At 40.9% G+C, this 13204-nt stretch overlaps 1 protein-coding gene across 14 annotated transcripts in view; it reads left to right on the top strand.

Moving 5' to 3' along the window:
• Window positions 1-13204, top strand: part of LPP (LIM domain containing preferred translocation partner in lipoma) — a 670528-nt gene that overhangs the window by 288769 nt on the left and 368555 nt on the right. For all 14 annotated transcript variants that reach the window (XM_072807809.1, XM_072807808.1, XM_072807811.1 and 11 more), the window contains one exon: window positions 5562-5674. In XM_072807809.1, the coding sequence (XP_072663910.1) occupies window positions 5562-5674 (113 nt within the window). The remainder of the gene's footprint in view (window positions 1-5561; window positions 5675-13204) is intronic.

The raw sequence follows: 13204 nt of genomic DNA on the forward strand, positions 1-13204 counted from the left end.
AGAGACACAGAGAGAGAGAGAGAGAGAGAGAGGCAGAGACATAGGCAGAGGGAGAAGCAGGCTCCATGCAGGGAATCCGATGTGGGATTCGATCCTGGGACTCCAGGGTCACACCCTGAGCCAAAGGCGGCAGACGAGCTTAACCACTGAGCCACCCAGGCATCCCTGCATCAGACCATTTAAGAACAACAACAACAACAACAAGAACACATCAATTAAGTAATTAAATGACTTTCTGTATGTTAGTTATTCAGCCTACATTTACTGAGAGTGTAACCATGGCCGAAACTTCATGCCAAGATGTGGAGATAGAAAGAAACTGTAAGTGGGCTTTACTTCTTAGGAGCTTCAGTTTGCAGGAGGAGAGAATGGCCATAAACAGCTAAATGCAACCAGGTATTATAGATGCTGTGATAGATCTGAACTGTGTACGAGGCACAAAAGGGGCTGCTGTGTGAATCCCTGTGTATGGAACTACTCTCCTTCTTCCTATGTGCAGCTGTACATGGATATGCTTGAAGAAGGAAAAGAATGGTGCTTTTTTTTTTTTAAGTGCAGTAAATTAATTCAGACTTCACTGATGATCTGAGTTAATTATTCCCTTGTGCTTTTTCACTACAATCACATATTAACTACTCATTTATCACCTCCTTTGCTAATAAATTCTTGTTATTTTTCCCTGCTGATGGGGGCTTTTATTTTATAAAGAGATAAGTGAGCTCTTCATGCAGGTAGGTAGATGCCTTTCATACATGCCCAAACCATGTTCCTAGGGAAACTGTAGTGGGTGAAAACTCAACTCCCAGCATGTAGCCATATCTACTTCTCGGTGCTACCACCTTTAAACTCCTAGACTAGCAAGGGTAGCTGCAGAAAGTATGCATGCCTGGGTTCTTGGCAGATTTGCTTCACTTGCTTTTCAAATTAATGCCATGCATTACAGGCTATTTTATGGCAGTGAGTTGGCATAAAGAGTATTTAAGAGTCAGGAATATGTACTTTTACACCACTCACTCTTTAGCTGCCTCATGGTGCTACGTCTGGCACAAAGCAAAAATCTTTTGAATATTTGCAGAATTCTTTGCGATGATACGGAGTTTTACCTGGCAGGCAAGGGCTAAATGTATTTTGTATGTGGGTAGGCTTTGGATGGTGAGGAAAAGGGTAAGGAGGAAACCAAGTTTGTAGGCATGTGGCTGGAACTACCCTCCTTCTTCTAAAACTAAATGTTTCTATCTTAGATTTTATGTATCCCTGAATTGTTGCAGTTTCCTGATGGTGTGTTTGTTTTTGGCTTGCCTGCTTGATTTATTCAATGCCCCGTTAACTCACAGTGCCTAAAAGTTCCATTTGGATTTCCCTGGCAAGTGGGGAGGAGGACAGGCCATGCACTAATGTGAAGGTTTACAGCTTAGCATTGCTAGTTGCAAGTTACTGCAGCTGATTCTCTTCGGATGTTTTTCTCTAGGCGAATCACCACCTGAGCTGCTTCTTTCTCTCTCTTTTTTAGTATTTTATTTATTAGAGAGAGAGAGAGAGAGAGATGAGTGGGGGGTGAGCCAGAGGGAGAGGGAGAAACTCCCTGCCAAGCAAGGAGCCACCACCCCCCCCCCCAACCATGGTGCTGGATTGGATCCCAGGATCCCGCGATCATGACCTGAACCAAAGGCAGACCTTTAACTCACTGAACCACCCAGGTACCTGAGTTTCTAAGCCCGGTGCTTTCTCATTGTTTGAAAAAAACTGTGAGAATGGAAAGGATCCCACTCCCCCAGCAAGTTCAGAGACACAGACACACATACCACATGCACTTTGTTCTTTTGTTCTTTCTATTTTGCCCTCTTCCTTAAACATGGAAATTTGCCTTCTCTCTCAAGTGGACTTATTTTTCCTGCAACTAAGAAGCATTTTCCTTTGCTTAATGTGTTAAAATGGTGAACCATAAATCAGAATTCTCGAAACAGTTCTTAGTCTGATTTAAGGTAATTAAGAGCTTTTCGTTCTGGCTATCTCAACTAGTTATGTTTCCCTCCAAAGGACCCATTTTCTCCCCGCCCCCTTTTTTGGACCCATTTTCTATCCTTCATCATGTGTGTGTCTGTTTTTTAGACGTTTACCTGCTCCTCCACACCATTTTAAAATGTGAGATGCACTCCGAAGAATGAAGGAAGAGGCCTATGATGGTCAAGCTTGAAAAACTGAAAATTATGTGATAATTATGAGCTTATTACTAGGGCTTTTAAAAAATCTTAATCTAATATTCACCTGGAATAGACAGTCTAGATGTTTGTTGTTTTTAAGTTATTTCTTTTAAAAATACAATATGTCAGTCTTTTGTGTAGTTTCACCCTTCCAAGACTGTCGTCAGCCTGTGCCTCACTTTATATTCAATTTTCGTGTTAAAAATATAGGCAGGAGGGAGCCTTGGATGGCTCAGTAGTTGAGCATCTGCCTTTGGCTCAGGTCGTGATCCCAGGGTCCTGGGATCGAATCCTGCATCAGGTTCTCTGCAGGGAGCCTGTTCAATGCTTCAGCAGTCTCTGTGACAATAAAACGTGGTAATGTATAAGAAGGAGCTCAGAAATCTCTTTTAAATTAGGTATGAAGAAGACATAGGTCCAGAGAGAACATTCGAACCAGAAAATTAGGCTGTGCACTAGAATTTGGTAGCACCAGCCTCCATCAGCCTAGACCTCCTATGCTGATGACTTAAGATCTCATTGTGAGGGTTCTTTTCATGTGTTCTGACGTTTCAAGGCAGAAAAGAACTTGGTGACAATTCTTTTTTATTTAACAAGTGTTAAATATTTTTTAGTGCGGTATTTGATCAAAGGAAGGCTAAGTTAATTTCTTGATTCTGACTGCCCATTAGATTCATTTGGGTTTTAAAGGAGTACTGGCACCTGACCCCTCCTCCCTATTTTCTTTCCCCCATTCCCAAGATCCTGATTAAATTGATGTGCGATGGAATTTGGACATCGGCATTTTTAGATACACTTTCTTGGTGATTCTAGTAAGTAGCTAGTGTTTAGAACCACTGAGTAGAGTTATTGAAGGTTTATGAGATTTATGACCCTAATAAGGATATGGATAAAACATGTCTCCAGATATGCACACCCAAAAAGGTAAGAGAAACAGAAATGTTTCTATGTGATGTAAGTCATTTAACCTTTCTAATCCTATGGGGTCTAAAAATAGGACTAAGGTAATACTTTACTTAAATGCAGTGGTTCTCAAGTGTGGTTCCAGGACCAATAGCATCAGCATCACCTGGGTGTTTATTAGAAATGCACATTCTAATTTTTTTTTTTTAATTTTTATTTATTTATGATAGTCACAGAGAGAGAGAGAGAGAGGCAGAGACACAGGCAGAGGGAGAAGCAGGCTCCATGCACCGGGAGCCTGACGTGGGATTCGATCCCGGGTCTCCAGGATCGCGCCCTGGGCCAAAGGCAGGCGCTAAACCACTGCGCCACCCAGGGATCCCAGAAATGCACATTCTAAAACCCCACCCTGGACCTACAGAATCAGGAGCTCTGGGGGTGGGACACAGCCATCTGTGTTTAACTAGATCTTTCTGAGATCCTAGTGTCCTCTAACATTTGAGAACAATCAGCACAGAGGGTTGGAGGACTAAGTGGTAACCTTTAAAAATCTTAGCAGTGATTGGTGTATAGTATGGGTCCATAAAGCACAATACTCTAAATATAGTGTTGACTGGTTGGTAGCCTAAATATAGTGGGGAGCTAGGTTGAACAGCTACTCTTCCAACTCTAAGACTATTATTTATAGGGCAAAAAGGGCCCAAGTGAACCATCTCCAAGGTGTATCAGAACAATGAATCCAAGCCACCATCCTTCCACTATGCCGTTTAGATTCTTTTTTATTGAAGGCCTACGTCATAATATTTTGGTATTATCCCAAAGCAGCTCACTGAGTGATAGAACCTGCTGCCTTCCCATTAAGTATTGAGCATCTAAAATGCAAAGAAAAGCTACTTATCTACAAATATTATTTATTATTATTTAAATACTATTTTTAGAAAGAAAGAGACAAATAGAGAATTTTTTTTAAAAAAAAGGAAATTTCCTTTTCCTAATAGGATTCTTTGCAAAGTATTTTTTAAAAATTCCATGCCGTAAAGCCATAGAGCTCTTAGTCCTATATCTGCACCTCAAATCTTAGAGATTAGATGCTCTCTCTTACAACAGCATAACATTAGTATGCTGTCCTGTTTGGTCAGTGATCTTGAGGTTTCTTGATATGCTAACTCCTCATAACTTCCTGCCTGGATTGTATATAGATTTCAAAATCAGATGTTTTTTATTCTAATTTCTCCTAATCTCTCCTCCATGTACTTCTAGATTAGTCTTTAGTAAATCATTTTGCAACCAAGTTTTTTTTTTTTTTTCTCAGAAATGCTTGGTGGCTCCCCACTGTGTACATGATAAAATTTAAACTACTGACCAGACGTGCAACATACTTAAAAGTTTTTTGTTGTCACTGCACGTATTTTTATTACCTATTAGTATGATTTTACATTCCTATATTTATGCTATCTTAATAACTTGCTCCTTATTCTCCAGGCCCTAAAGTATTTTAACCTATGCCTCTGTTGCTGGTCTTTCTGCCAAGTAGGCTTGCTGTCCATATCAGAATGTTCAGGGACCATTTTCATGCTGTGGTGAAGCCTTCCTTGGTTCCTCCACCTAGACATGAGCTTTCCTTTATCTTAGCTCCCAGAAGAGCTTGTTTCTCCATCTTACTATATTTTATCTTGTATGGTCTTTATTTAGGTACATATTTTTTTCCTCTTCTACTTGATTAAAACATTACTGAAGATAAGTACCAAGTTTTACACACCTCAGCAATCTACTCCCTGCCCCCAAACACCTTCCCTATTTTGGCTAAATATACCTGACCCCTTTAGACCAGCTTTTATGTCACTTCTGAGAAGCAACTCTGGTCCTCATTCTTCTCAAAATTAAGACTACTAATTAAACTGAAGAGAGCTAGAATAGGGAGTAATTGCTCCACAAGACAAAAAATTATATGTCAAGGCCAATGAGAAAGCAGTAAAATGGCAGCAAATGTATGTGTTTTAAGAGAGCTATACAGGGCAGCCTGGGTGGCTCAGCGGTTTAGCGCCGCCTTGGGTCCAGGTCCTGATCCTGGAGCCTGGGATCGAGTCCCACGTCAGGCTCCCTGCACGGAGCCTGCTTCTCCCTCTGCCTGTGTCTGTGCCTTCTCTCTCTCTCTCCCTCTCTCATGAATAAATAAATAAAATCTTAAAAAAAAAAAGAGAGAGCTATACAGGGACACCTGGGTGGCTCGGGGGTTGAGCATCTGCCTTTGGCTCAGGCCGTGATCCCAGGGTTGTGGGATCAAGTCCCACATCAGTCTCCCTGCTCAGTGGGGAGTTGGCTTCTCCCTCTGCCTGTGTCTCTTCCTCCCTCTGTGTCTCTCATGAATAAATAAATAAAATCTTAAAAGAGAGAGAGAGCAAGAGAGCTATACAGTTGCATCTCTAGTAACTTCATGTGTGTATTTCCTTTCTGTAGGTGATTTTCTGCCGCCCCCCCCTCCACCTCTAGATGATCCTGGTGCTCTTCCATCCAGCCCTGGAAACTTCCCTCCTCCACCACCTCTTGATGAAGGTACTTTCAGGGCACAGGTAAGATCTGTGGTTGAAGTCATATTAATAGGCCATGCTAGGGAGCTCATGAATTCAGTGATCGTTTCTGTGGTGGATAAACATTTATCCGGAGCCTAAAGAAAGCTTTACAACTCACAGAGAGCTAAGGTACTTTAATGCAACATCCCCAGCTGAAGCTTCTCAGAGTTCTGCTGGCTTGCATTCTGAAGCTCCGGAAATCCTTTTACCTACTAATTTTGTTTTGAAACTGCAAGCCATTTTTTTTTAGGAGTGTCAGTTCTGAATTCCACATTTTCTTGTTTATCCTGGGGACCCAAGCATGCTTTTTTTATTGCTTTGTTTCTCTATCCACAAACAGTACATTCTACATGAGTAAGAGTGGTATTTTAAGGTTCTGATTGGTCACCATGGGTCCTAATCGGTCAGCCACATCTTTCTACCCTAAGCACCAGCAAACATTCTTGGGGTATTCTTTTCTGAGTGAGGTCAAGGATGCATATTACAGTATGTATTGATTATATACAAGTCTTGTGCTCCAGAGAGTGTTGATTGTAAGTAACTCAGGGTTGGAATCAGAAGCAACAATGGAAGTACTTAGCCTTTGATCATGTAGAGCCACTGGTGACCAGATGCCAGCATTTGGGCAACTAAATATTATTCATATCAGGAAAGAAACCTAAATAACAAAGTTATAGAATTATTGTTGTGTTTTATGGGTGATGATGTTACTATAGATAATATAGAAAAGAACCCAGTCCTTATCTTTTAGTGAAACGTCAATATATTTGGGAAGGAAATTAATGGTGTCTGGCATTTGCCTCAAAATAAGAGTAAAGGGCTAATGTGTGAGAAAAAAGGTGAAAGAGGGATCCCTGGGTGGCGCAGCGGTTTGGCGCCTGCCTTTGGCCCAGGGCACGATCCTGGAGACCCGGGATCGAATCCCACATCAGGCTCCCGGTGCATGGAGCCTGCTTCTCCCTCTGCCTGTGTCTCTGCCTCTCTCTCTCTCTCTGTGACTATCACAAATAAATAAAAAAAATTAAAAAAAAAAAAAAGGTGAAAGAAAGATTAGTTATGAGTTGGTAATTCTTGAGTGCATGGAGGTTGATTCTGTTATTTGGTTTACCTTGATATATATTTACAATTTCCCATAGTAAGTTTTAGAGAGGAAAAGCCATGGGGACTGCCTAAATGGTTTAGTCCACTGTCTGGCTTTCCTTCTCCTAAATTTTAGGTTGGGAGAGACAAAGGAAGAAATGATTCATTAATTCAGCAAATATTCCGTGTGCCTGTGTGTATACCTTTATAGCACTAGGAATTCTATAGCAAAAAGACAAGGTCCTGCCCTCCTGAAACCCACAGGTTAGTGAAACTGGTTGATAGAAACAAAATGCCTACATTGATACAAAGTGCATTGGGATGAGATCAGGGCTCTGGGTTGGAGGAAAGGTGGTCCAGAGCCTTTGCTGAGAGGGGGACACCTAAGCAATGATTTGAGCAGGGGACAGGAGTAAACCATGTTGAGTTTTTAGGAGTATATTTTCATATAGGAGAACCTAATGGAAGAAGCTTTTTCTGGAACACCTGGGTGGCTCAGCGGTTGAATCTCTGCCTTTGGCTCAGGACGTGATCCCAGTTTGGGGATCGAGTCCCACATTGGGCTCCCTGTGAGGAGTCTGCTTCTCTCTCTGCCTATGTCTCTGCCTCTCTCTGTGTCTCTCATGAATAAATAAATAAAATCTTAAAAAAAAAAAAAGGTTAAAAAAAAGAAAAAGCTTTTTGTACTTTTTTTTTTTTTTTTTTAATTAGTGTTTTCATGTTCTTTGGGCAAATACCTAGTAGTGGAATTACTGGATCATGTGGTAGATCTATTTCTATTTTTAAAAATATTTTATTTATTAATTCATGAGAGAGAGAGAGAGAGAGAGAGGCGCAGAGACACAGGCAGAGAGAGAAGCAGGCTCCATGCAGGGAGCCTGATGTGGGACTCGATCCTGGGTCTCCAGGATCAAACCCTGGGCCAAAGGCAGTGCTAAACCACTGAGCCACCTGGACTGCCCAGCTTTTTGTACTATTGATAAAATTATTAAGTTCCAGTTATAACCAGTGACCGCCAATTCAGTTTGGCACCTAGATCTTTTAAATCTATTAAAAAAAATTATGTCTTAGATATATATGTCATGGATTTCCTACAAAATTCTTGAATTTCCTATAAAACTTTGCTGATAAAATGTAGGAAGCTAGTAAAATCAAAGCTCAGATTCCAGTAATGGATAGGAGTCGTGCAAAGTCTATATTTCATGCAACAGATAGGTCCTCTGGCAAATAGAAATAACATGATCAATTTTACTTATTTTTAGTCATTTTTTATTAACAATGGAAAAAAAAAGCACCTCTTAAATTTGTCTTTTATATACCTTTGCTCTTATTTGGTCCCAGGCTGTTCTTTGCATATTATTGAATTTACATAATTAAAAACTTCACTCAGTCTATTTGCTCTCTTAGAATATAATGGAAACTATTTTCTTGCATTTTAAATCTTCAGTTCTAAAAAGCTTGTTTGACCTTGAGACAGAGGACTTGTGTTTGACTGATAGTTGAACAACTTACTCTAGTTATATGTGTGTGTGTGTTTTAAATATTTACTCTTTTATTTTAGAAAGAAAGAGTGAGCATGCAGGGAGCAGGGGCAGAAGGAGAGGGAGAGAGAGAGAGAGAGAATCTCAACCAGATACTATGCTGAGCTCAGAGTCTCACAAAAGGCTTAATCCCAGGACCCTGAGATCACAATCTGAGCTGAAACCAAATGTTGGTATGCTTAACTGACTGCACTCCCTAGTTACAGAGGCTCCCCTCTAGTTACATGGTTTTGAACGGATCACACTAAATCCAGTTTTTCTCATAATTGAAAGTAAGGTAACTATCCACCTCTACATGAAATACAGGTGGACTTGAAATTGCCAAGCTATAATGGCTATACAGATATATTTTTTAAATATTTTATTTATTTATGAGAGACACAGAGAGAGAGAAAGAGAGAGAGAGAGAGAGGTAGAGACACAGGCAGAAGGAGAAGCAGGCTCCATGAAGGGAGCCCAATGTGGGACTCGATCCCAGTTCTCCAGGATCACACCCTGGGCTGAAGGTGGTGCTAAACCACTGAGCCACCCAGACTGCCCCAGATATTTTGATTTTATAACTATTCGTATATAAAAATAACAACAGCAATAGTAGTACGGTTTCCCTAAAAGGTTTAATTAAGAAAAATTCAAGCAGGAGCTTTCATTAAAATTACAAATGCTTTTCTTCTCAATGGACCTTGTCCTGATAACTATGGGAAAATCATGACTTTGTTATTTGTTTGTTTGTTTATTTATTTATATGATTTTATTTATTTTACTGAGAGAGTGAGAGAGAACATGAACAGAGGGGAGGAGGCAGAGGGAGAGAGAGCAGAAGACTCCCTACTGAGCAGGGAGCACTGATGTGGGGCTCTATCCCAGGACCTTGGGATCATTACCTGAGCTGAAGGCAAATGCTTAACCTACGGACCCACCCAGGTGCCTCCATGACCTTGTTTTTTAAAAGGAAGGAAATAAAAAACTGGTTGCCATGTTGGCTTATGATTTTTGCAAAATAGAAGGAAGGAAAAAAAAAATAACACCGGTGGCAATGGCAATAACCCATTGCCAAATGGGAAAGGACAGGTCTGATAGGAGAGGCATGCTATTCTTGAATATATAGAAGATCGTTGGCAAGTTCAAAAGAAAACCGGCACACCCTTCCCTTGTGTGAGCATGATAGTGACTTGGCCCTGCTCTGGTCAAATTTGAAGCACCTTGGAATAGGAACTATAATAGAGCTGAAACTAATATAGTTACCAGAGAAGATTTTGCACTTATTCCTGTCACCTGTGGTGAAACCTCATGTTCCCAAGTCCAAATTCTAGCTGGTAAGTGTGTGTTTTTATGTAGAAGCCTGTTTATGTTTCCAGCCAAATTTTCAGGTCTGAGTCAAAAGAATGTCTACTAAGTCTGACTATAAGAACTATTAAGGTTTTCAGGGCCAAAGGGACCTTAGAGATCATGCAGTCCAACCCTGACGCCAGCCATTAGTTAAGCCGCTTCAAGGACTTGCTAAGTGAATTAATTTCCTGTGTTTGCAAATGCGGGAAATTGAGACTCTAGAAGGTATGGATCCTCTAATCCTTATGTGATCTTGAGAAACTAACTTCTGGATTTGTCCTCCTGTTGTAACAGATGACATTGCACAAGATTTTGCTTTAGTCCTGTAAGGCTATAAGGTTCAGATGGGGGGATTACATGCTTTTATTTGGAAGGATCAGATGCTGCTGGACTTTTGCTTGGTGCCCTGAATTTTTTTGGTGTTCTGAATTTTTGACACCTGCTGTGCACTTTTTTCCCCCAAAGGCAAATATTTAGTGTCAAAAATTCCTGTATTGAGAATTATTGTTTTTGCTTTGTTTTGTTTTAGAAAAAGAATAAATCTTGGAAAACAAATGAGGGCTTTATCTTTCCTTTTCTGTCAGGATCAATCCTCAATACCTGTGAGGATTGGAGTGACCCATTTAGTGGCTACTTCATTCATTCATTTAGTCTCCATTTATTCATTATAAATTGAATACCTTCTGTAAGTCAGGCACCTAAAACTAGGGATTTTTTTAGAAATATTTTATTTATTTATTCATGAGAGACAGAGAGAGAGAGAGAGAGAGAGAGAGAGAGAGAGAGAGAGAGGCAGAGACACAGGCAGAGGGAGAAACAGTCTCCATGCAGGGAGCCCTATGTGGGACTCCATCCCGGGACTGCAGGACCATGCCCTGGGCCAAATGCAGATGCTCAACTGCTGAGTCACCCAGGCATCCCTAAAACTAGGGATTGTGGCCTTAGAACATGGCATCATGGGTTGGTGCCCTGAGTTTCGACCTTGGGACTATATAGCATTATTCTGATCTGATGCCACAGTTGGTAATTTCTTCTTATTTCAGCCCACTATTGGGCAGGTCTATAGCATTGCTTAGAGTAGTTTCACAGGGGAGAATGCCTCATAGAATTTCAGGTTTACAAGGGAATTAGAGATCATAGTTCAAGTCCGTTTCTTTTGTTTGGACCTCTTTTTTTTTTTTAACAAAATATTTATGGGTGGCTATTGTAGGTGAGATGATGTTGAAAGATAAGAAGATGATGGATCACATGCTGTACCTCTGAAACCCATTTGGGAGATTTACACATACGCAGCTCTTAGACTAAGGTGTTCCGTCATAAATTACTTCTTAGTCACCATGCTCTGATCAGAAGTACAGTCCAGGTCCTCAGGTGTGGTAGAGGGTGGGGGATACAAATTAACTGGCTGGAGATCTAGGAGAAGGATTCTTAGGAACAGTTTCAATCCAACTGAACTTTGATGGCTGGGTGGGACTTAATTTTCCCATGGTAGGGAATAGATCTTTCAGCAATAAAGTAACACAAATAAAAGTACTGAAGGAAAGCATAAAGTAGTGTGATAGGCCTGTATTCCAAACTGTAGACTTCACCCTTTATTCTGAAATCATCAACAGTTTACTGCAAGTGTTTGTTAATATTTTAAATATAAGGGTGACATCCCCAGATCTGTTGTTGGATGCCATGTGGTGCTTTTAACACACCAGCAGGCATAACCTGTTGCGTTGGTGGGAAACCCCATGCAGACAGCTCTGAGTTGCCTGGTACACTTCCTTGAGCTCCTCCGGGACTTGTCTCCTGATTTCTGATGGCTTCGAGGTCAGGTGCCTGATATTTAATGTCCACTTTTTATGACATCTATGTTTGACTTTTCTTTGTGACCTCCTGTTAATGTCTCCTCTCTCTCTCTCTCTCTCTCTCTCTGACCCAGTCTCCAGGGATTTGTATACTTTGAGTTTTCATCTCCCCCTTTATTCTGGCAAGATGTGACTGCCGTCACTCAGGTCCCGCCACCTTCATAAGCAGACCGTGATGCTGTTGCCTGTTACTCCCTATGTTAAAATCTTTATCTTACGGAACTGAAATTTGTCTCTTTATGATTTCTTCCCAGTGATTTTCTTCCTCCCCCCTTAGAGCATGCTTTATGTGCAAAGGAATGGTTAGGCCAGGGAAGGGTTAAGTGAAGTCTGCCTCAAGACGTTGAACATTAAGAGCTGCTGAAAGAGGTGACTTTTCTGAGGACCAAGTAAGAACAGAGTCTCATGAGCTGTGCACTGAGTTTGGGGAAGTTCCCAGAGTTAATTGAAAAAAGAAGGAAGAAAGGATACCTCTGAAATCATTTATGGTCTTTAACAGTCTGTCGGCCAGTTCATTTCTTGTACAAAAACATTTTCAGAGCTCATTTATGCGTATGGTGGATGGCGTATTATTGTCAGCTATCCACTTACATCAATAATAATTTTATTTTATTTTTATTTATTTATTTATTTTTTTAAAATAATTTTAAAGTCTACTGTAGTGTTAACAGAGTTGGCACTGGATTCTGTGTCTTGGGACTCTTGCTCTAGTACTATCAGGGTCATGGGGGTGGAATAACAGATTTTTTTACTTGTAGGCGCAGAAGACTCAGATCCACAGCCATGGCTAAGTTCTTTCATGCACCCACAGATATAGGCAGCAGGACTTGCTTTATATGGCTTTGGCCTACCCTATTCTAGAAGTCAGTCCTTCCAACTGCCTGTTAATAGGGTGCTCAGAAGGAGGATTCTGAGTAGAAGAAGAGATCCAGGCTGGAAAGGCTAAGAGTAGAGGTAACATGAGGTCCTGTTAGAACAAAACCAAAATAGTCAGAAGCTCGAATCCACTTGGAAGTGCTTGTCTTTTATGCCCAGTGAGAATACAGGAATATCTGGATCCAGGAGAACAGATTAAAGGACTGCTTCTTTCTGGCCCTTTACCTTGTTCCTGGGCCTTGGGTTAGCCAACCCTAGTTGGTGTTCAGGGTGGTTTGTGACCCTGGTGACAGCAGTAGCTTCATGACTGTCCCCTCCTGTTCTGGTCTGCACTGGTAGGTCAGTGTGTCGTTAGCAGAACTGGTGGGTCTTTGGTTTTGGTCAGTGTGACTTTTTACAAGTGAATTTCAAAGGTTTCCTATTTGCTTTTCTTTCTGAATCATCATCTCATTGGGTATTTGGATGAGCCAAGAGAGATATTTTTGGTATCTACACTCATAAATGCTTCTTTGAAAGTAGTAGGTCTAGAGCCTGTAGGGGGTATTCCAATATTTCATTTAGCAATTTGAACCTTTTTCATGGAATGTCATAGTTTTCTTTCTTTCTTTCTTTCTTTCTTTCTTTCTTTCTTTCTTTCTTTCTTTCTTTCTTTCTTTCTTTCTTTCTTTCTTTCTTTCTTTCTTTCTTCCTTCCTTCCTTCCTTCCTTCCTTCCTTCCTTCCTTCCTTCCTTCCTTCCTCCCTCCCTCCCTCCCTCCCTCCCTCCCTCCCTCCCTCCCTCCCTCCCTCCCTCCCTCCCTTCCTTCCTTTCTTTCTTTCTTTCTGATTTTATTTATTTATGAGAGACACAGAGAGA

The sequence above is a fragment of the Canis lupus genome, chromosome 31, assembly GCF_048164855.1.
Source record: "Canis lupus baileyi chromosome 31, mCanLup2.hap1, whole genome shotgun sequence".
NCBI classification, from domain to species: Eukaryota; Metazoa; Chordata; class Mammalia; order Carnivora; family Canidae; genus Canis; species Canis lupus.